Source organism: Teleopsis dalmanni, chromosome 2 (genome assembly GCF_002237135.1).
Source record: "Teleopsis dalmanni isolate 2A chromosome 2, ASM223713v2, whole genome shotgun sequence".
In the NCBI taxonomy this organism is placed as follows: domain Eukaryota; kingdom Metazoa; phylum Arthropoda; class Insecta; order Diptera; family Diopsidae; genus Teleopsis; species Teleopsis dalmanni.
In genome coordinates this window covers 230,047,071-230,071,193 of record NC_051847.1, presented here as the reverse complement: position 1 = coordinate 230,071,193, position 24,123 = coordinate 230,047,071, and the positions used below count along the sequence as shown (strand labels likewise).

At 27.8% G+C, this 24,123-nt stretch overlaps 2 protein-coding genes across 4 annotated transcripts; both read left to right on the top strand.

Annotated features, from left to right (window-relative positions):
* Nucleotides 1–22: 22 nt before the first annotated feature.
* On the top strand, nt 23–16,316 carry LOC119682773. Of its 3 annotated transcripts, none has more exons than XM_038096281.1 (9): nt 23–136; nt 12,667–12,748; nt 12,810–13,141; nt 13,195–13,308; nt 13,366–13,419; nt 13,534–13,730; nt 13,790–14,291; nt 14,894–14,971; nt 16,048–16,316. In XM_038096281.1, exons 2-9 carry the CDS (start codon nt 12,684–12,686, stop codon nt 16,155–16,157), a joined length of 1,452 nt encoding a protein of 483 aa, XP_037952209.1. In that variant the 5' UTR covers nt 23–136; nt 12,667–12,683; the 3' UTR covers nt 16,158–16,316. The 3 variants fall into 3 exon arrangements, with proteins under 3 accessions (XP_037952209.1, XP_037952208.1, XP_037952207.1); XM_038096280.1 differs by lacking the exon at nt 23–136 and adding an exon at nt 6,008–6,133 and having other exon boundaries at nt 12,701–12,748; nt 13,543–13,730; XM_038096279.1 differs by lacking the exon at nt 23–136 and adding an exon at nt 6,008–6,133 and having other exon boundaries at nt 12,701–12,748.
* An 802-nt stretch (nt 16,317–17,118) lies between these two features.
* LOC119681471 (kinesin-like protein subito) lies at nt 17,119–20,594 on the top strand. Its single transcript, XM_038094675.1, has 6 exons — nt 17,119–18,017; nt 18,075–18,082; nt 19,087–19,656; nt 19,727–20,163; nt 20,228–20,429; nt 20,502–20,594. The coding sequence occupies exons 1-6, from the start codon at nt 17,609–17,611 to the stop codon at nt 20,562–20,564; spliced, it is 1,689 nt and encodes a 562-aa protein (XP_037950603.1). The 5' UTR covers nt 17,119–17,608; the 3' UTR covers nt 20,565–20,594.
* Nucleotides 20,595–24,123: the final 3,529 nt, after the last annotated feature.

The window sequence follows — 24,123 nt, the reverse complement described above, 5'->3', positions numbered from 1 at the left end:
TTAACATAAATTTTATTAAAATATAATTTTATTAAAATTTAATATAATATAGTACAATAGCAATATAGTAGAAACTAGTATTGCTTAAGAACATATTTACCGGTGGCATTTTGACGCGCTTTCAGTTGAAATTAAGGTTTGTGTTTTTATTTTGATCACTTTGATTTCGAAGTTCTCTTGATAAAAAAATTTATATTTTATTTTATTTTGCATTTTTCTTAAATAAATTAAAAGAAAATATATATTTTATAACAACGTAATTAAGACTTTATAAAGGTGAACAGAAGTATCGGTGCAATACTCTTTCCAGAATAATAGATCTATTTCTCTATAGAGAAGTAGACTCTGTGATAAATGGACTACTAAGCAATTATTGATAAACAAGACGTTATGAATATGTATGGTTACTACTTCAATATATTCTGCTTAATTTGGGGCTCATTTATGAAAAAATTGAATCAAACCCTTAATTGTACTCATTAACATGAGTTAGTACTTATCGTAATAAAATATTTAATTTAAGTGGATATGGGAGTGTTAATTCTGGCCTCAATCGCAATATATGTATTTAATTATTATAAATTTCATCTCTATTGCAATCCCATATTCTGCCTCGACCCCATTAATCCCCCATTTTTTTATTTCTAAAGGTAATTAATTTTATAAATGTTTTATTAATTGCTTAATTTATAAATGTATAATATTGTATATTATATTACTACACTTGAAACTGCTGTTTTCCAGTCGAAGAGTCCATCGCATTTCAAGTACCATCTGGTGAATGTTCAAACAAATAATTATTCTCAATTAAAAAAATTAAATCGAAGTGCGAATATTTTTTCTTCCTAAGCTTATAGAACGCATAAATGACTGCCCTCATTCATGGTGCGTTCAATGTTCAAAATGAGATGTGGGTAAGTAAGTTGCTTTGTACTTAGTATTTGCTCATCTCCATGTGCTCTGCTGTGGCCCCTAGCACTGATACCGCTTAGACGGTCTTGTCCAACGCTCACCAAAATTCAATTATCACATGCATGCGAATAAACACAGTAAACACGCTGCTCGCCTGCTTCCCTGCCTGCCATACAATGTGTACAATTCTTTATTCTCAAATTATGTCTATATCAGAAGAATTTCTACATATGCTAAACGTATCAATTACTTTGAGCAAATTATATGTATTTGTGTTCATGACGAGTGATTACTAATAATATAGAATGATAATATATAAATCGTAGCTCAAACAATTTTCATGACTTAATTATTCGATCGTCCGATTTTTGGTCAGATAAACAAAACCGAATATAATTTCAGTATTTTGGTTAAATCTTGCTTTCATAGGTTCGAACTAGTTAGAGCATTTGCAATCTACGTTTTGACTCTAATTTCAATTTTTATGTGCACTATTGACCTAATGTTATGGGTGAGAGTACTCACATACCTTAATTAACAGCAAATGCCAGGTTCAATTGAAAGATATGACGCTAGTTTTATACTGATTATTATTTTATATATTGTATGTAAAAAATAGGAGTTTAATAATTTCAGTATTCACACAAATCTATATATTTGTTATTTTCCGTTGTTCATCAATGCTAAACACATAATAGCATAAAATTTAAAATAGTATACAATGTACCTTATCTCTTCAAGATTTTAACTATAACCATTATGGTTAATAATATTTGTTTGGATCATCATCGCGGATGACACTTTCTAAATGTTTAATACACTGTGATATTCTTAAAAAATTTAATCCGCAAAACATTTTGCTTCAGCATAACGAGCTAGACGTCTCATAGTTGAGTTTACAATATTTTAGCATTAAGCATCAACCACCCTTCACAAATCTTTATCACGTTCACCATTACCAGTTATAAGACAATAATATTATCTCAAATAAGTATAGTAAATATATAAGTTTTTAACATATTTATAAATACTCGCATTTTCCCATAATTTCCAGCACAAATAATTTTGCCATAACTCCAAGCAATAGGTCTTCACATGAATAAACAATTCATTTAAGTAATAAGATATGGGTGCTATCTGTGTATAATTTCTCTCAATATCGTGCTGAAAAGTTCCAAATTACTTAATTTCTTTTAAAAAACGTAATAAGTCTTACATTCAAAATGCTATACTAGATATAAATTTCCCTACTAAATTAAATTCGTTTTAAATACGAAGTAACCGCCTTCATTTCACTCAAACGTGCAGTCAGTACTTCACTTAGCTATAATGTATGCTTTAAGATAATCAAAAGACAAAGTGTTAGCTCTGAGCAGTAAAAGCAGAAAAGAAAAAAAAACAAGAAACAACTAAAATGCCAGCTAAAAGCACTAAAAAATCGAAGCACAATTATTTGAAATATCTGTAGAAAATCTTCGTATAGATAGTTTTAATGCTAATAAGAGTATATAAGCGAATAATAAATAATTGTTTTAAAACACAACTGTTCATGTGAAGCAGATTTACCATGGCAAAGTCAAATTAAAAATTAATGAATTCTTAATATAAAATATATTGAACTGATCTATAGCTAAATGGTGTAGATCTAATGTTTTAGTGTTCTTGTTTAAGAACATCAAAGAGTTCAAATTAAAAGTGTGTAAATATATTTATTTTTTTATTTTTCCAAAATAAAATATGGATTTGTAAATAAGCAGTATTTTGTTTGTTTTTAAATTAGCTTCATTCGCTGTGCATTTCCAGATTCCCAAAATAAGAACTAAATCAGAAGTAAACAGTATTTCACTCGCTCTATTGTTCTTTGACTGTAATATATGTATTTTTAATTACATTTAAAAATAAGAAATGTTCATAACTTAAAATTTTGTTTATATTCACTAATTTTATTTTCGTATTTTTGCATAAATTAAAATCTTAAATAATCGCAATAATTAGATAATTATAATGTTTGGTGTGAAGATGCTATTTACTGCCAAAATACGCATAGTGTATTCTTCTGGGCGATAGTATACTTATAGTTCTAGTACAATAATGTCCATTTAGACTTTAAAATGTTGACGTCTTACAAGAATCAAGAAATTACTGAAATTAACTAATTTAAGACTCCTATTAATAGTATGTATATGTTTTGAAATATAGTAAACCATAGAGGTATTGATATATTAGTATTTAGTAAACTTTTATGTATTCTCATGCTTTTTTAATTTTATTATACTTAAAAATTTTTCGAGTAACGAGTTCCGTAACTACAAATATCCGTAATGATAAAGAATAGGTTTTCATTTTTAGCATTGAAAATGTTTATATAGTATAGAGATTTTAGGCAGACATTATTTGTGAAATTATTTTTCTGTTTTTTAATAATGTTAACTGGCACTTATGATACATAATATTGTTCCAGTTTTTTAATACTATTAGCTGGTATTTTTCAAATGTATTTTGTTGTGTTTATTTAATGTAGTTACCTAGCAGTTTGGCTTTTGTTTATACCTATATGTGTACACCGATTGCTAAGTTGAGTACTGACTGCATGTTTGAATTAATTGAAGGAGTTTATTTTGTTACTTCAATTAAATTTATAAGCCGATTTTGTTTTTTTAAGAATTAATTAAAAATTTATTATTATCATTACAGATGTATAGTCTCTTGTTTTGTTTTTACTACGTTTTCTTCTCGTAGTTTTGTATTCCATATTTTTAGAGCAGTTAGTTAGCGTTTTATTTAAAATTTTTAATATTTAACTTAATTACTTTAGTAAATGAAATAGATTTTTTTACCAAATAGAACCTTTATATGTTAAGCTTTATTCCAACACTAAGATATACTCTAAGATATATATTATTAGTGGACTCCTGTAGTAATAATAAAAACATGAATTAATTGTCAATGCATATTACGTGCGATCAGAGAAACCGGATGCATTTTCCGGATGCATGGCACAGGAAGACGACTATAGAATTTATAAAAATGAACAAAATTGATACTCAATATCTCAAGTAGATAATAACTTTCCCAAACTATCAAATGAAACCTAATTCACATTATGTTATTAAATTGCGGTTTATGGTTATTAAAGTATTTTGTTTGGTATAAACTTAAAAAGGTATTAACACGTGAAGTAGGGTAGCACAAACTTCATCCCCATTGCCCATTAGGGCAATAAAATCGAAGAAACTGAGATTTAATATCAATTCATTGATAATAACCCTCTTTGCATTCGTTCGCATTGAAGTAGCAAAAAAATTGCCTGATTGGTATTGGATTACATTTTAAACGGAAGTATATCACTATTAGCACCATTTGTACATACCCCATACTCTGCTCATCGTTATGTTTGCATTATTGTTAGGAACTTAAAGGACATATAAGAATAATTCAAATCTCTTTAAGAAGCGTGTGTTTAAAGAGTTGCTTAGTGATGTATTCGCAAGTAATTACTTTAACACTGTCACATTGTAGCGACTCAGTTGCTTCCTCGCACTTGCTCGTTCGCCACTCATGGGACATCAGAATTAAATTTAATGCAATTTGCTGAAATTGCATTAAAGCGGATGGCACACGTTTCGGATTACATTTCGCAATACCAACAGAAATATTGCGGTGCGGTCTCATAGTAATAAAATGTTTATGATATCTACATACTTTATATGTTTAGGAAAAGTGTTTTATACACTTGTACATATGTGTGCTGGCCATATATTCAATGAAACATCCGTGTCCATTACTTGCACTGGACTTCATGTATTAGATTTCATCACATTTGAGATGTGTGCCAATAGAAAAAGCCGAGATCCCTTTTAGTGACATCCTTGAATAAACATTGCACGAAAAATCGTGTGATTTTTTGATGGTTTAATGATGCAACCATGTCACGCGAGTAAAGAGATGCGGAATAATTCATTTATAGTCTGTTTTTATGGTTTTTATCTTGGTGCTCCTAATAAATGTTAATTGATTCTGAATTATCAAGGCTGAGAACTAAGCAAAAAAATAATACTTTCAATGAAGTTTTGAATTTCATAATAATTGGATTGTAAGTTGAAAAATATTTTTATCATTTATATAAAAATGTTGAAAGAGTTCTATATATAGCATCTTTATGTTCCTGAACAAACAAGAATATATGCAGAACTTTAATATATATATGGCATGTAAATTATACTTGAAATCCAATTCTCTGACCGCTTTGATGATAAGTGAGACAAATTTATATGCATGAATAAAATACATATAATTATTTTGTAATTATATGGTATTTATATTCTTTTATTGTATATATATAAGTAGTTAGCACTTATAGGTAGCTAGCAAATTTCTACTCTCAGCAGTGTATTCCGTCTCTATTAACGCTTTAAAAGATAATTTTATATCTTAAATTCAGTATTCGGTTAACAGGATCAGAATATTTTTTTGAACTTATAATTGAATAGGTTGATTATAATCGTTGCTGTTAGTATTCTATGGGCATCGTTAAAATTCGACTTCCTTAAATTGTGCTTCTGAGTATTTATCTTCACATTATGTCGATTTCTTCGATACAAAAGTCATACTTCTCAATTTAGTAATAGACCAATTGATAATAGTAACGTTACAATTAGAAAATGATATTATATTCATTAAAACCAAAAAGAATGCTAAGTATATATTAAAGAAGTTGACTGTTCAAAAAAAAAAAAAAATATTAAAGTTTCACAACGTTTATGTTAAGTATTTATAAAATCAAACTATATACATGTTTGTTACCACATGGCCACTTCCACTTAAACTTCATTAAAAATTATATTTCATGTTATAAAATATCTGGAATATCTAGCGATGATACTGTTAAAGAAATGATCTATCTCTAATCCCTCTTCGATACGCCACTGCCTTATAATTCGAAAGCATTATTCAATCAGATCTGTTAAAATTAAAAAATCTATATTAAAATGAGAAATAACGAAACCAAACAAAACAAAAAAACAGTTAAATAGTCAGTTAACAGTTAAATAGGAAATTCATAAATAATAACACTAAATTGTTGAATACATGCGGAATTAAAAATGCCCTTCAAAAAAGGAAAAAATGTTAAACAAACAAAAATTACTGATACGATGGGAATTAAGACCAAAAAAGCACAGGCTAGTCCTAAACTAAAGCAGGATATAAATTTGCAAGAAAAGTAAGTTAAAGTGAATTAATAAAAGAAATGCTAAAATAATTTATTTATTTCTGATTCAGACCCCGTGAAGAACCAAAAAAACGATCAGTCTTTCCAGTTACGATCAATGAGTTTATTGAAAACACAAATATAGTCGATGTAATTAAAGATTATATAAAAGATAAATATCCAACAGCCTTAGAAACATATCTCACGGAACCAGAAATCATGTTCAGGGTAAAAAAGACATATTGCATTTTTTACAAAAGACCACAGCGACGATGTCTAGCACCAATGAAATATGTTCGCATCACTAGTGACTGTGATGAAAACACAAAACAACGTTTGTTTAAAATTCGACACTATTATAAACATTTGTGTGAAAATAAAGATAATGAACATCAAAGCGTAAAAAAAAGTTTAAAGAAACAAGATAGTTCTCCACATAAAAATATAAATAGGTAAATATTAAGTAGAGAAATGATTGATTATTTAGCCATTAAAAAATTTATGTAAATTATTTCATTCGTGTTCGGTTAAATGTTTTAAAAAAATATATTTATTAATGGGTAGAATTCGCTTCTAACCCTCTTAAAACCGTACAAAAGAATGAAAACTTAAAACTAACTTAAAACTAAAAATGAAAACTTCAACGTTCTACATATTACGATATTTACTCTAAAATGCTTAGCCGACAAAATCCAACAAAGTGAGCGATGCTCTTGCTTTTATATTCAAATGGTCTGAGCTTACAAATAAAGCTTTTTACTCAAAGCTTGCTCAGATCGTAATTTAAATTCTAACTTGTTCTCTATATTTTCTCTTACAAAATAACTTACTGTTTTATACTTAACCCTATAAAGTGAGAGCATGCGATAACACCCCTCTTTCTTAAAGAGAAACGTCCCGTTTCTTTAGATGAGATAAAGTGGCTGCTCTTATGCGGTGGCTGTCTATTGTTTTTTTCCTTTTTGAAGTTGCTTGCTGATTTATTTGGTGGTTGATTTTTGCAATGGTTTCATCGGGTTGTTTACGTTTGTGTGTTTTGAAGAATTTTGTTTACGTCTAGGTTTTTGAAAAATTTGTTTATGTCTGGACTGTTTTATGCGTCTGCTCAGTTTATGACTGTCGTACACGATGATGATGATTGTTTGCAAGAGTGTTGCTGCTGAGGTAATAAAGCGTTGCGTTGATCTTGAAATTATGTTTCGGTTTTTCAAGTTTAAATTCTTCATTATGATTTACAATATATTTTATTATCTTAAAATTTTGGATGGTTCATCTTTAAATGATTATTAATTACAATTGTTTTTTGTTTAATTTAGATATGTAATATTGTCTATTGTTACATTAAATTTCTATTCTTTTCTTTTATCTTAGTGCATGATGCTTTACGGTGATTTAGTAGGTTTGTTAATTGTTCGTTGCTGTTTTCATGAATTTTTATGTAAACTTAATTAGTAGTTACAATTATTTGCTTTTGAAAATGTTTGGTAAGCTTATAATTTTTTATGGTAAAGATATTTAAATATTTGGCCATATATTCGGTCAGTCGTAGTTATTATATCTATTTTAGAATTTGACAAAGATTTGTTTATTAGTGAATGATAACTAGTACTATGAAAGAAATTTATAAACGGATCGTTAGGCTTCTATAAGTTATTTATTGGTTAGGCACAATATCTAAGTGGTTCGTTACCATGCTTTCTTCAAAATGACAAACTAAGATTTAAGTATTTACGTGCTATAATTGGAAGTTAAAAATTTAATAACCGTTACAGTTCTGTGGTTAAGAATTTTATTAATTAATTAAGTGAAGAAAAAGAAATATATTAATTTTTATGTAATTTTAAATTAGCTTTTAAAGATACTTCATTAAATAATTTTCGGAATCTCTGTCAGATTCATATTGTATATATTTATATATATTTGTTACATTAGTTAATTTAAACATTAATTAATTTTGTTTCATATCAGTACCCCCTCTTTCTTAAGAATTGGGGCCTCGCCAATTGGTGTGTTTTTTATATTTTATTTGCTTTTAATATGTTAATACAATATTATGTTATGTTATGTCTGTTGGTTATACATTTTTCAGTTTTATTGTATGATTGACTATAAATCATTTCTTAATTTTATTCGTATAAGATATTGTGTATTCAAGAATGCGCTTAAATTTATGGTCAAATATAAAATATATAGTATTTATTTGTATCGCATAATTATTCTAATTAAGATATTTTTGTTAGTTACTTATTACAATGGGATTCTTAAGAATGTAATGTCACCAATACATGTCTTTGCTGTATTAGGTTTAGGGGGTTTTAATAATGTAATAGATAATTTGTTTTTTATATGTTTATATGTTTTCGTATATTCTATTTTATTTTATGTGTATGTTATAAATATTATTTTATATATATCGAATATTCATTGTATTGTATTTATTACTTAATTAATTGTTTTACTTAATTATTATCTTTTTTATATATATCTTTTTGTTTTTTTTGTATTTTTTCTTGTTATATGAAGTCATTAGTCATAGTCATTGATCGTCAAGTTCGTATATAGCTCGGTAATTTAAATAGGGAATATTTATTATTAGAAATATTGGAATTTTTAATTTATTAATTTACTCTTGGATACTTTAATTATTATAGAGACAGTTTTGACGGTAGCAGAAAAGTCTTCAGTAGCTGTGGGTCTAGCTAAAATAATACATTTTCTAACTTGTTTTTATTCTGTCCATTAGGGTTTAATATATTATTGTTATGACATCCTCCACGAAAGTTAGATATAAACATTGTTTACTCCATATAGGAGTTTCAACAATTGTTCGGATTCCCACTTTCTTTTTATAATACAATGAAGTGGCTGATACTAAATGTATCCCCTTTTCCTCTTTATTTTAATAAAGCTACTAAGGAGCCTCATTCTTCACATGTAAAATAATATTGGAATTGATTCATGATTTATATATTGCCGATAGTTGCTTCGGCTCAAACTTTAGAGTTTTTCCAAGGTAATATATTTATCAATGTTTATTTTATATTTTTCATTTAATATGTTGCCGGTAATTTCTTCGGCTGGCGCCTTAGGATTTTTTTATCCCAAGGAGGTATCTTTATGTAATTTATATAACTATTTTCTTATATTGCCGGTAAATTCTTCGGCTGGCGCCTTAGGATATTCTTTATCCCAAGGTGGATACCTTTATATTTATATATATATTTCTTTTATATATTTTTATATCGATATTTTCCTTTTATTTTTATTTATTTTTATTTTTTACCGGTATTGTCATCGGCTGGCTTTCCAGGCTTGTTTTGTCCCGGAATATTATTTAATATTGTTTAATTTTGAGTCGTTGGGGAAAGTCGGTAAACTTCGTCGTAAACGTCAGTCGTTGTCGTTTTTTATTTTTCTGTATATTATTTCTTTCATTCTACAAATATATTTATTTTATCTACAATAGATTTTTCATATATTTTTATCATTATTTTTATATAATAATATATATTATTGATTATTATATCGTTTTTCTTCTTTCTTTTTATTATTACCATATGTTTGCTTTAAAGCGTGAGAATTATTAAGACTTTTGCTAAATCTTACATTTTATTGTATTTTTAATTGTTGCGTTTCTAAATATATTATATTTTTAATACGTATTAATAGTTTATTGTTGAAATTCTATTATTTATTGACTTTAAATAATTTTGTTACGATATCATATTAACTAATTATTGTTGTTATTTCATTTATATATATATATATATATTTCATTTTTATTTGTTTGGTTGTTGTTATTGCCATATTATTCTATGTTGTTCAAGATATTGATAATTTATTTTACAATGGTTAATCAAAACTAAGAGATTATTATACTTGTATTAAGTGTTTTTCATTTAATTTTATTTTCAAATTTCTAATTCAATTTTGGCTTCTATTAGAATTCTATCTCGAAATTTATATTTTCTATTTATTATTACTCCACTGTTTTCTATATTTGGGAAAATCTAGTATATATTTAAATATATTTTTGTGACAAAAAGAATGTGTATTTTTGGTAGGATTTATATTTTATTTTATTTATTTTTATATACAACGTTCATACAGGTTACATATCTTATATGTATCCTTTTGTGTTGAATACCTGAGTTCATATTAACTTATATAAAATTAGTTTTAATTTACATGCTTATCATGAGGTATGATTATTATTATTATTGTTATAATGCTTCCTATGTATCGCAAATAATTTAAATTTATAATTTCTATAAATAGTATTCTCTATTTTATCAACAATTTTTTAGGTGGTTAATAAAACATTACGTTATATAAATATTTGTACTTTTGGTTAAGCGATATAATTTTGGGCTACTGAGGATATTTTTATCCTGTATTTTGAAGTTCCGTAATTCCATGCGGATTTCTGTATTTTACTTAAATATGAAATTATTGTTTAAAAGGGTGTAATACTTCTTTTACTTTATCATTGAAATACAATTGTTTCGAAGTTCGGCTAGCGCAACTATACATAAGGCTTTACCCAAATATTCATTAAATTATTGTTTAATCTTAAGAGTTTCCAAAAATAAAGTGAAGTTTTATTTAGTAATATTTTTTTGCTAAGCTATTAATATTCGAATTTTTTATGCTAATTTTATATTAGATATTTCTAAAGCTTTCAACAGATTCATGTACATTTTTTTAAGTGTAAGAATTATTATATTATTTCTTGGTAATAATTTAAATTTTATAAGTATATGTAAATTGTATTAGAACATATCTTACATATTTTAGTCATATACATTGTAAAAAAAATTCAATTATTCATTATTGTTATTTTCTTATGAAACGAATACCTCTACCAATTCGTTAGGAATGTGGCAAATGATGTTCCTGAGAGTGATGATGTTGTTCTGTTGTAAGACCTTGTGTAGTCCATTGTACAATTTGTAATTCTTGTTGATGCTCGTCTATTAACGATTCTTAGTTAATGGCCATATTTTTATTGGTTTTTGGATCAATTATCTTGACTGTAGTACAGTTATTTAAAACATTATTTTCAATATTGTTTGTTCAAAAATAGTTTTTTTTTTTTTAATTGCCTTTATATCCTTTCAAATCATTCAATTTATTCAATACCGCTTTTTTGAACACTTATTTTATGTTTTTAATGAAAATGTTTGTGTTTATTTTATCGTAATTTTATTTTATATCGATTTATTATTAATTTTTAGTATCGCGAATATTTTCACTTTTTGTATAAAATAATAAATTTTTATATTATTATTTTTTAATTTCTTTGAGTTCTTCCAAAATTTGATTTTTCAAATGCCGATCTACCTTAGCGGCTGCTGATCGCTTTCGTAACTGCTCTAGGATGGCTTCGCGTTCTTCGTTCAAAATTTGATTTTTCAAATGTTGATCTACTTTAGCGGCTGCTGATCGTTTTCGTAATTGTTCTAGGACGGCTTCGCGTTCCTCGTTCAAAATTTGATTTTTTAAATGTTGATCTGCTTTAGCGGCTGCTGATCGTTTTCGTAATTGTTCTAGGACGGCTTTGTGATCATCGTCCATATTCTCATTCTCCCGATCGGTTGATTCCTGTATCAACAGTTGAATCCTGCGGGCTTCCTCGTCGCTTATGATATCTCCCATCCTGAGTTATGTATTATTATTATTTGTTGTTTTTATTATTATATATATTTTTTAAATTTCTTCTCCTCTTTTATGAGGATACTTATTATTTTTATATCGGGACCACTGCTTTCCTGTATACCTTGGACTCAGTTCAGGTTGACAGTTTATGAATAATTTATTTCAAGCGGCTGATTATATTAAGTCACTTTCTTGTTAAATTATTTTGATTAGTGTTCGTGACTGTGCGATTCTTTATTATTAAATTTGGCTTTTCTGTGATTTAACCTTTTTTTGGGTTACTTTTAATTTTTCACCACTTTGTTATTCACTTTATTAGTTCACCAAATGTTTTATTCAAATCACTTCCGATCACTTTACGTATAACACCTTTTTTCAAGGTTTTCTTTTCTCCTTTATTAGGATACTTGTTAGTTTTTAATCCACTGCAAACACCTTTGTTATCGAGTGGTATATATTGCAGGGATTTTTTCTTTGACACACGCGAAATCTCTTTTTATTTATTCGAGATTTTTTTCCGGTGTCCCTGCTCGGGCGCCAATTATTTCATTCGTGTTCGGTTAAATGTTTTAAAAAAATATATTTATTAATGGGTAGAATTCGCTTCTAACCCTCTTAAAACCGTACAAAAGAATGAAAACTTAAAACTAACTTAAAACTAAAAATGAAAACTTCAACGTTCTACATATTACGATATTTACTCTAAAATGCTTAGCCGACAAAATCCAACAAAGTGAGCGATGCTCTTGCTTTTATATTCAAATGGTCTGAGCTTACAAATAAAGCTTTTTACTCAAAGCTTGCTCAGATCGTAATTTAAATTCTAACTTGTTCTCTATATTTTCTCTTACAAAATAACTTACTGTTTTATACTTAACCCTATAAAGTGAGAGCATGCGATAACATGTATGTGCATTATAGCGTTACCGATAAAAAGATATTAGAAGAAAAGATCCTGGGACTAAAGAGGTATTTAAGTTATTTAAATAAATAAATTATTTTATTAAAACGGAATTTTTTATAAATATAGTATTATATCAAATTTTGATGCTAACAACAAAGAAACAAATGAAAAAGTGTGCAACCTTCCAGTCAGTTTTGAAACGTTTAAAAGGTTAACTTTTCACAATGATGTTATTGCTAACATTTGCCAAAGCATAAAGGAGTTGGAGTATGAGTTGCCAATTTCAAATATATCAAAAGAAGAATTATTTGATAATAATAAATTACTTCGGAGTTACTACAAAACATTTTACATGCAAACGGTTATTCGGACAATATTTCCATTGAAAATAAAACCATGTCCAGGACGTTTTAAGGACGATATTTTGAAATATCCAGAAATTACGTCAGATCATGAAGGTAAATAAAAATATTTTGTCACAAACCTTACTATTAAGTAATATTTATTTTAGAGCCTACAGTAAGTAATAGAGATGTTATAAATGCTAATACGAAGGAACATTTAAATAAGAAAACAAAATTAGGAAACAGCAAAAAAGGTAAAAATATGGAAAAATGTTCATTAGGTGAGTTCTACTTGATTAATTGTATTACTTAGTACTAAAAAATCTAAAATTTTCCAGCATTAGAAATTAAGGCAGCGAAAGATGTAACGGTAGTGGAACGAATTGATCATGGTAAGAAGAATAAATATTCTTTTTGTGATTTACCTTATTTAACTGATAAAATTGATTGTATTAAATTTTATTTATTTTCAAAACATTTATATTTTTTATTATTACAAATTTAAGCTGTTGCAGATAATGCTGTCGAGAAATCTATGATACATCAACAACCACATAAAAGACAGTCGGGAATAGAAATAATATCAATAGAAATGATTGTGCCACCAAATATTGAAAATGAAATAACATTGGATGAACAATCGCCAGTCATACCTGAAGAAAACATGGAAATATTCAATAAGTTGTTCGATCCAATTCCTTTGGTAATTGAAATGAACTTATAATGAATAAATTTATATAATTTTACTAATTCTTTTTTTAGAAATGTACTTTATCCTATGTACTTCGCTTTTCTTTTGGTCCAAAACAATCTGTTCTGCGCACATTGATGCATATATCGTTCGAAGATTTCTGCAAGTTCACAAATATTTATCAATTGTCTAATATTTATAATGATAAACTAAAACTATTCAAAATTTATGAATCCACGATTAAAAAAGAAATATGGCCGTTTAATTTATATATGCGCATAAGTGATATTTTCCTTTATTTACTGTTAAATGATGTAAAGCTTGATTTAAGTGATTTACAACATATATCACCAAAGTTTTTACATTGGAGTGATCTTGCAGTGAATACTAATTTTAATGAAATTGTACAAGATTATTTTAATATGAATGGAAAGCGCATTGATGGCGATGAACAGCTACAAATTTCTCGTGAAAGTTTTTATACTCGTTGCTGGAATGACGACGGTTGGATATGGAAAATACCCAAAATAACTAATAATTCGATCCAAGAGATGTTAATTAAAGTTACTAAAGGCAAGTGATTAAAAGTTAAAAATTTATTACTAATGCGGGATTATTCAGAATTTCGTTATTTATTTTTATAGCTTTTTAATATGGCATAAGTATTTGAATAATATGTTCTCTATTTTGGTTCAATATCATTTTGCTCTGTTTGTAGCAGTAGCATAATTTTAGAATTTAATACTTCTATGTTTTCTTGCTCTAATACATTTAATTCTACCTATAAATGCTTTTCGTGAGTTGCCAATTTAATTAATTATAGTTAGCCTATAATGTTCGTTTGATACTCTATATAGCCTTTTTTTCATACACAATGAGTATTAGCTTCAAAATTTAACCTTTTTCTTGAGAATTAAATTAAATATAATTAAAAACACAATTGTAAATTAACCTTGTGATGATGTTAAGAATTAAGAATCGGTATTTTATGCCGCAGAGCTTTCTGTTGTCTTAGTTTCAATGCGGCTTAAGCGTGAAATTAAATGCGAAAAATAAAAATTTCAAATCCTCCTTAAAAATAAAACGAAATTACTTTTCGAGCCTAGTATATTTTTCCAAGTATTGTTTTCAATGCATAATCAAGACTTCAATTATATGTATACTTAAACCATTAGCATTATCTGATGAAGATGCAGAACAGTGGACTGTTGAGAAGAAAAATGTAAAGGGCTCATATATATCACCGGAAAAGTGTAAGTAAGATATATGTATATAAATATCTCTTATAAAAACATTCTTTTTGGTTTTAATCAAAGTCTAAATATATTTGTTACTTAAGCTTAAACAAAAGCAATCAATATAGTTTTTAGTAGATATTTACACTAAAGGTTTTCAGATTGAACTCACTTTTTCTTTATTCATATGTTTTTTGTAAAACTATCACTTTACCAGTATTGTCAAAAGAGTAAAGGTTATGCACACAGTACCTCTTTTAGAAACCGATTCAATTCATTAACTTTTTAAACAGGAGATAAGAAAGTAACTGAATAACTGGGTAAGGTAACACAAACTTACAACTGAACAATCACACTGACATTAACATGGCAATCAAATATTTATAAATCAGTGTTATACATTCTTTCACAACTAAAACAAAAGACAGATGGTAAACTATTACAACCTGTACATTAACGATAATCAACTCGAGCTCTCCTAACAGAAAACTTACTAAGACTCTCCTTTAAAATGATTAACAAAGTATAATTACATTTAGTGCATTAACAAGTCATTCTCTCTTAAAAGCACACGTAGATGAGTTGGAATGAGGACGGTAATTGCAGAAAAAGCAACATACCTGGATTAAACTTTATGCTGCAATCTAGAGCAATGTTTTTCAACTCAAACCGGCCGGTAAAATATTCATTCCAATTTGCAACCTTCAGTACTTATAAATTCGCAAAAAATAAGACCAAAATACAATATTTCACGAACCGGTATTTAAGAAACTCTGATCCAAAAACTTTGCCACAATCCTTGTATTCATAGTTTAATCAAAACATTTATGCTAACCATACGAAACAATTTATTTTTATTTTATATACCATAAATTACTACTGCGATAAATAACTGATTTGAACATAAAACTATAATTTTATCAAGACAGAATAAGTATTTTCAAAGTGACATAGTTCGGCGTAAATATCTTTACTAGTTTAGTTTAAGTACCAGTATTCAACGTATTCATATATATTTTTTATCATGCTTATTTCCATATTGTTCAAATATAAATCAACATAAATAAATTAAATTATTTATAAATTTTATATAGATCTAAATGAAAATTCGGAATATCATAATCACACAGAACTGGTTGAAACGTCTTCCAGTATCACAAATCGTTCCTTGAAAATTACGGACAATGCATCTACAATCTGTTAGTTTTAAAATTTTTTATTTTCTCTTTCTGTTAATAATAAAATTATTTTTAAATGCAATTCTCTCGCTACCAAATTGTTGGGGAGACAAGTTAAAATAGTTTAATTTAATATAAAAGTAACTGAAAATGATCAGATTTTTGAATATATTTTAATAAAATTATTATTATAATAAAATTATTACAATAAATTTAATATTTTCAAAGTTTTATTTTTTGATTAGTTTTCCGAATATATTTTAATAAATTTAATATAACAAAATTTTCATTTAATATATTTTATTAAAATTATTATTTTAATAAAAGTATAACAAATTTGAAATATTTAAGTTTTTATTTATTTATTTTATTCACACGGGTTTTTTCCACTAATTAAAGTGTTAACTATTGTTTTTAAAACAATAGAAAAATGAAAGGAAACCAAATTCTGAAATAAGTGGATTCCTAGAATAAGTTAAAATAAGTTAAAACTGCAATTATGTGCAGGTAAACCATTGCTTCTTTTTTATTGTAAGATCTTTATAGGTATAAACTAGTATTAGTTCATTAATTTAAGCATGAAGGACATTTCTATCCTAATTATATAAAAAAAGTAAATTATAATTTACGCAAATTTTGTATAAAAGCAGTGAATGTTTGAAAATAAAGACATTGAAGAATTGATATCATAACGTAAGGTTGTTTTTTAATTAGTTTAAAAAAGAGTTAAAAATTTAGAATTTAGCATTTGGTTTATTTTGCTCATGCATAATTATTTTTATATATTTATTTTAATCATTAAAATAAAAGTTTCTAATTGTTTATTATTTACTCATAAAATAACTTATATTTATTTCCGATAATTTGTGCAGCAAACAAATAATGCGATTTTTACATTTAAATCAACATATGATACGCAATTCTTTTCTTTGTTTTGCTCATTTTCTCACTTTTCGTCATTAAAAAGTGGCATGGTTGCCAAAATTTAACAAAACAAATTTGAAATTGTTGTTGTTCACGAAACTGCTGTCTCCCTAGCGATTCAGAATAAGGGAGCTGTGTGTTCGGGAACAGCGTGCGAATAGGGAGTTTTTTCGCTGGGAGTATTCAGAATAGGCCTGAATAATTTAGCCGAATTTATGGATGCTTATTTAAAACCATAAAGTGGTTTAATGCTACGCTATACAATATTTAAATTTTAAATAAATTTAATTTTATAAACACAGCATCGCTTACAAATATTACAGCGGCTTTCATTGTACATTGGATAATATTGATTTCGCTATCGCCGCGGACATTTTAAAAATAATTCATTAACTGTTGACAAAGCTACCATTTTAACCAATATTGTGTTTGGAAGCAAGTTTGTTAATTTTCCTGGAGAAATAAACAATACTTAAACAAACTTAAATTTAGTGCTTCAAAGTATTTTTGTGTTATTGTTTTTTATGTTTTTGTTTGTTATAATAAAGAAAAAATGTCCAGAGACGAAGACACAACAAAACGCAACGTGCTCTCGTTCATTAATGGACCCGAGCCAAGCATAGATCGGCGATTTCGTCCATGTCCGAAGAATATATTCAAAGCAAGTGGTGACATATCGAAAACAAGTACTATTGGAGAAGATAGGGCCATGGTGTATCTACGACTGCGTCCTGTTAATTCTCCTTCATCGTCATATAAAATTGCAGGCATGGGAAATACTCTTGTGGTGAACAATAAAGCAGCAATGGAAAAACATTTTACCTTCAGCGCGATATTCGATAATAATGATAGTCAAAAGGGCGTATACAATAAGTGTATAGGTGACAAAATAAAATTGGAGGGAAGTTTCACAGTGCTGACTTATGGTACATCTGGTTCCGGAAAGACTTTTACACTATTAGGTAAAATTCAATTAAAGTAAAATTATATGATTTGTTTAAAAATAATTGTTTCTTTAGGCGATGACGTTAACCCTGGACGTATAATCATAATTCTACTAACGTTAAGAATAATCATACGTAAAAATGACGTGCAATTTTCAGAGTTTATATTTTGCCGTTATATTAATTTAAATGTGTGCAAGTTTTTTACAAGTTTTTAAAGAAGTATTTATTTATTCAATTTAAAACAAAACAGTAATACTTTCAAACACATTTTTTAAATAAACATAATAAATATAATATGCCAATGCTTTTCACTTAAAAAGGAATTGCATTTTTCAAAATTATGTATTAAGAGTAAATTTTCAATATTTCTTAATATTTTTTTTTATTTTTATTTAGAATAAATCAAAAAATAATAATAGAAACAAAAAAGTAAATGAAATTTATATATACTTATAAAATGAACAACTTAAAGTTAGCTTATACAAATAGCAAGTCATATTGAGATCGTCATAAATGTTACGAAAATAATTAAAATTATTAGGAACTTTTCGTTCAAATCAGCTAATTTATAGTTATATAATAATAATTAATCCTATGCAGAAATACACTTAAAGCATGTATCACGATTGTGCTCTCTACAAATCGGCTTTTTACAAGAACTACATCTAATGTTTGTCATTCTTTTTTTCTTATATGAACAGAATGCACAATATGTTCGACTAGAACTAGATTTTCCACCTTTCTGATCATTTTCTTCATCTTTTTGTAATATTTCAACAATATTAAATCTCTTTGATTCCATTTCTATTAAAACTTTACTGAAATTTGAAAGAAATAAAAGTTTTTCAAAATACTTTATTAGCCATAAAAGTTACACAAAGTATAATCATACGTAAAAATGACGTACAACGACTCAATATCTAACTTATGTCATGACTTACCGACACTTATCATATACCTTACGCAAGAGTTAGATCCCGACTGAACATATCAAGAGCGCGAGACCAATATATGAACACAAAAATGAAATAACTGTAAAAAACGAAAACGTGTACGTCAAATTTACGTACATTATGCGTCCAGGGTTAATCCTGGTATTGTGCCGCGTTCCATTGAGAATATTTTCACATTATACAATTCCAATATAAATCCGCACCCGGCAGTTAAATTACAAAATGCTCGCGTAGTTATTTTAGAGGATGAACTTGTTGCCAAGGAAATAATTTCAACTCATCAAGTGCTCACAGCTTGCGGAGATATAACCTCAGTACATAAGCAATTCCAACAAATCATATGCTCAGATCATAATTTTGAAACCACAGTTTTCGATGATGTGTTTGTTATGATTTGGGTGTCATTCGTTGAAATTTATAACGAATTTGTCTATGATTTACTGGAATTATCGGCATCTAATCAAACAATTACAGTGCCGTCTCGTAAGAATCTTAAAATTGTTAGCAACGATGGAAAAGTTTTCGTGAAAGGATTAACACAAGTTTATGTGAAGAATAGCTTGGAAGCCCTAAAATTGCTGCGCTTTGGCTTACAACGTGTCACTTACGCCTCTACTTCCATCAATGCAAACTCCAGCCGGTCGCATTGTATATTCATCATTGACGTGCTAAAGTACAATGCATCAGGTTTGATAACAGAAGTAAGTTATTTTACTATTTTACTATCATTCAAATGATTTTATCCATTATTTTTTTGTTTTGTATTTGAAGATATCTTATAAATTCTGTGACTTGGCTGGTTCTGAACGACTTGACAAAACTGGGAATGTCGGTTCACGGCTTAAGGAAACACAACGTATCAATACATCGTTGATGATTCTGGGTCGCTGTCTTGATGCTGCTAATAATTTAAATCGTAAGAAGAATACTGAGGTTATTCCTTACCGAGAATCGAAACTTACGATGTTGTTGCAAGCTCCACTGTTAGGAAAGGAGAAAATTGTCATGGTGGTTAATGTTACACCCACTGAAAAATATTATGAAGAAAATTTAAATGTTTTGGGATTCTCTTCAATCGCTAAGAATATTATCTTCAAACCACCAATTGTGAAGCAAAATAACTTAAGATTTTCATTCTTTTTGGAACCTTCCAAGTCCGGCAGTGCACAAAATGCCTACATTGAGCAATTACTCGAAGAAAATATTTTGTACGTTTTAAAATACCCTAACTCTTTTGGAATGTAATAATATATAAATTATTTATTCAAATAGGCTGCGTAATGATAATGATCGACTGATAAACGAAGTAAATAATTTCCAAATTAGGATAAATTCTGAACTCTTGCGGCAAGAAAAAGAAATTCGAAATGAACTTGTGGACTCGTTTGAAAAAACATTGACTGCAACCAAGGAACAAGCTGAAAATCGTCTGAAACAGGAACTTGAATGTCAAAAACGAGTATTTGAATCAAAGGTGAGTCAAGTGCGCTATCAATTCAGATATATTAATCACATCAATAATTAAATTTCAATTTATAATTTTTAGTTGGCAAAAGTGAAACGAGCGCATATTGAACAAATTGAAGATTTGCGTGAAGAGTTACAATAACTGAAAGAGAAAGAATGTCAAAAATATCCGAACAAACACAATCCAACACTCGCTTTTAGTCCGCGGCAAGTTAAGGTATTGCAGGCACTGCCAGAGAAGATTCGCGATAAAACTCAAATCAAAATTGAGACAATAGATTCAGTAGTCGCAGATCCTAGTCCGATAAAAAATGATAATTCGCATGAAGAATTACAAGACTTAAAAGAAAACATTTGCGATGAAATATCAAGGAAACGCAGGACATTAGAGAATATGGGAGCCTCGCATGAGGAATTTTTAGAAACTGAAAGACAGATTTACAATGAAAATCCAAACAAAGTGATTGTACTAGACGCAAATTATACGAACAAAATAGGAGAAGAATTAGAAAAAATGGAGGAGGACTCAAGCGATAAAAATTCTAACGAACTCAACACACTGGATGTTTAGCATTCGCAAAAAATGTAATATTTTTTTACGCAAAGAGAGAAACTGCATCCTATAATAATACAATCACGAAATAGTCCTTGTAAAAGAGGATTAACGTTTTTTTGTAATTTATAAGAATATTTCTAGTTTTTTTTAAATAAATGTATTAGATTATATCAGTTAAAATTACACAATTTTTTACTAATTATTTTTTAATTAAGTTAAATTCAGGCAATTACAAATGAATCAGTTTAAGTTTTAAACACGGTAGTAAGATTTTTCATCGCGTTTAGATAGATGTAGCAGATAGAGCTGAACATACTTGTATCATAAAGTAATATCCAAAAATAGATTAATTTTTTTTCAAATAAAGGTAAATGTCCATTAGACTGACTATTGTATTACGGAAAAAATATGAAAAAATAATTAATTGATTTTAAATAAATTTATCTGCGTGATACCCGATATACCACCAGTAAAGCTAAAATTAATTATTTTTCTAGAATTTTTTTTATTGTATATTATGTTAAATTAGTATTATTTTGTTGTAAATTAATTAATAATTTAAGGCTTCATCGACTAAATGATGAAGTAATTGCATTAAAGCCCACATAATTTTAATTTCTTTAAGTTCTTTATTTGTTAAATACCTTATCTTTCAATATCCTTACTCGTATTATAAGCTTTTAAAAAAATAACAGTAGGAGAATTAGGAAGGAGTTGATAGTAGCTAGCACCTTGACTCTTCTGTCCGTATGCACTCCATGTAACGGGTACTGTGTCAACTTGGCAATTTACATCACTTTTTTTTTGTAAAATCCATTATATACTTAAAGTATCAGATAATGAATATTTTGTTGAAGAGATTGTTGTAGCAATATGCCAAACTGGAAGCAAGCTCAGAAAAGGTTGATAACACATTGCACAATGGGCGGAATAGAGAAAGTAATGTGAAGATATAAAGGAGTAGAAATGAAAGTTTCGAGAATGGCCATGTCAACTTACCGGAACCACTCGTCAACCAAGTATCGTTCACCACCTCCAAATGGATATTACAAGCAGCTTCTAGCGTGTTAAAAAAAGACAGGAATGACCATCTTTAAGGCATCTCTATGAATATCAGAGTTTCTAATAGACCAAAGAATTTGAATATCTCCCTTAAGTTGATATTTTGAAATTTTTTTAGTCAAGTGTAGACTTAGCTGGCTTACTAAAAGCGATAAAACCAAACTGATTCAGAATATGTGTACAGATTGTTTTCTCTGTTTTGATGTGGTGTTTAACAAAAGTCAAACGCAATTCCAATACCTCAATTAAAATCCTACAATTTTTTTTTACAGAAACAATTAAACTTCAAATCTAATGATATTTACTAAATATAATAATAACGATTACACAATAAATGTACTTAAAGTGAAGATTATTACAAATCATCCTTAACTAAAAATAACTTAAGATTTATTTCTTGAAAAATGAAGATATGCTTTTTGTTCCCTTTGCGCTCTTGGCTAATGCTTTCTCCTTAGCTGTGAGTACGCGCTCCTTAAGCTGTTTTTGACATATTTACAAAAAAAGGTAAACAAATGTTTGGTGGTTGCATTTTCTTGAAAACGATGCAATTCTTTTTAGAACTTTAACTTCCCAAAAAGTAATTAATCGAAGTTAAAAATATGTTTTAAGTTTATATTGTAAGGTTTGAAATGGTTACAGGCTCTATGGGGAGGTATGCAGATCTGAGGTCAATTATTGCTTAGTCTGATGAAGTGATAAACAATAATCTAGTCAAGGTGTAAAGAGGGGTTTTGAAAATACCTCGAGTTAAAAAAGAGTATAAGTGCTTAAGTGCACGAGCTCAAAATAGCTTCAACATAATATATTGTATACTACTACATTGTATTGTTATTATTGTATTGTATTGTTATATTATATTGTTTTGAAATATGTTGTGTAATATTATATTGTATTGAATTGTATTATATAGCTTACATAAATTATATTTATATATTCGAAACCCACATCAGAGTGTATAATCACCTTTCTCAACAAATAGAGTCGACAATCATAGGATACAAACGATTGCATACCAATATCATTTACAGTTGACAAAATGACGGTAATTGGAGCTTTGTCCAGAGCATTAAATAGTTGTAATGTATTACGCTATGAGTTCCTGCGGTCCTCTGGAAAATAAGCTTTGCCATAACGTCTTTGTATCCATTCCAATAGAAATGAAAAGTTATGTGAATCTGGCATTCCGGCTAGAATACATCGATGATCTTAAGACAAGTCCTCAAATGCATCCTTTAACATATATGTCATTCGTTTCTTATCACTACAATCATAAAATTTTTTGGGATATTTTTTAGTTAATGGAGAGTCATAATTAGAATATAGAATAGAATATTATTCCTGCGATTCGGAATAATGGTCAACTGATTTTGCAAGATTCAATCTGCACATATGTTAGCAATTTCACCCAAATTTAGTGGGTAATAAAGTCAATATATCAAATCAATATATAAATTATAAAAAAATTTTAAAATTGTTTATTTACCTCTTTTTCGTAGCGATCGATATCTGTCATATCTAAAATTTTAAATCTTCGTGCAAGTGTCAATTTACCCTTTTTAATCGACTCTTTCTATTCTTGTCTTTTGTGATATTGACAGACTACTCTGATTTTATTGGCTTTAGCTCTTGGTAAATCCAAATCTGCAAACATTTCATCTATATTGTGGTTTACTACTTGATATGAAACACGTCTTCCAACTGAACAGGTTCCCATTGTGTATGAAGAAGTATTCTAATGATTACAGGAAAGATATCATATATAATATTAAGGATAATGTTAAGATAAGTCTTCTTTATCTTCTTTTTAATAATGGCAGATTTGCTATGGAATTCCCGAGAATGTTTGGTATCTTCACAAACATATATAAAATTAATAGTTTCAGTAGCTAAAAAGTAAAAATCTAAAAAGTAGAAAGTAAATCCACACAAAGTCCAAGATTTGACTGTTATCAGTATTTTACATATATATCAATTTATCATATCTACAGCTATTTAATATAAACTAATATTGTAATATTGTATAAAGTAATATAATACTAATATTGTATAAACTAATATAATTTATTGTAGATTATATATA

Coding starts and splice junctions, on each gene's coding strand:
- LOC119681471 (XM_038094675.1), top strand. CDS start 17,609: ATGTCCAGAGACGAAGACACAACAAAACGCAACGTGCTCTCGTTCATT. Junction 19,657..19,726: donor CATCAGGTTTGATAACAGAA/GTAAGTTATTTT, acceptor TTGTATTTGAAG/ATATCTTATAAATTCTGTGA. Junction 20,430..20,501: donor AACGAGTATTTGAATCAAAG/GTGAGTCAAGTG, acceptor TATAATTTTTAG/TTGGCAAAAGTGAAACGAGC.
- LOC119682773 (XM_038096279.1), top strand. CDS start 6,015: ATGCCCTTCAAAAAAGGAAAAAATGTTAAACAAACAAAAATTACTGAT. Junction 13,309..13,365: donor TATGGAAAAATGTTCATTAG/GTGAGTTCTACT, acceptor AAAATTTTCCAG/CATTAGAAATTAAGGCAGCG. Junction 14,972..16,047: donor ATATATATCACCGGAAAAGT/GTAAGTAAGATA, acceptor AATTTTATATAG/ATCTAAATGAAAATTCGGAA.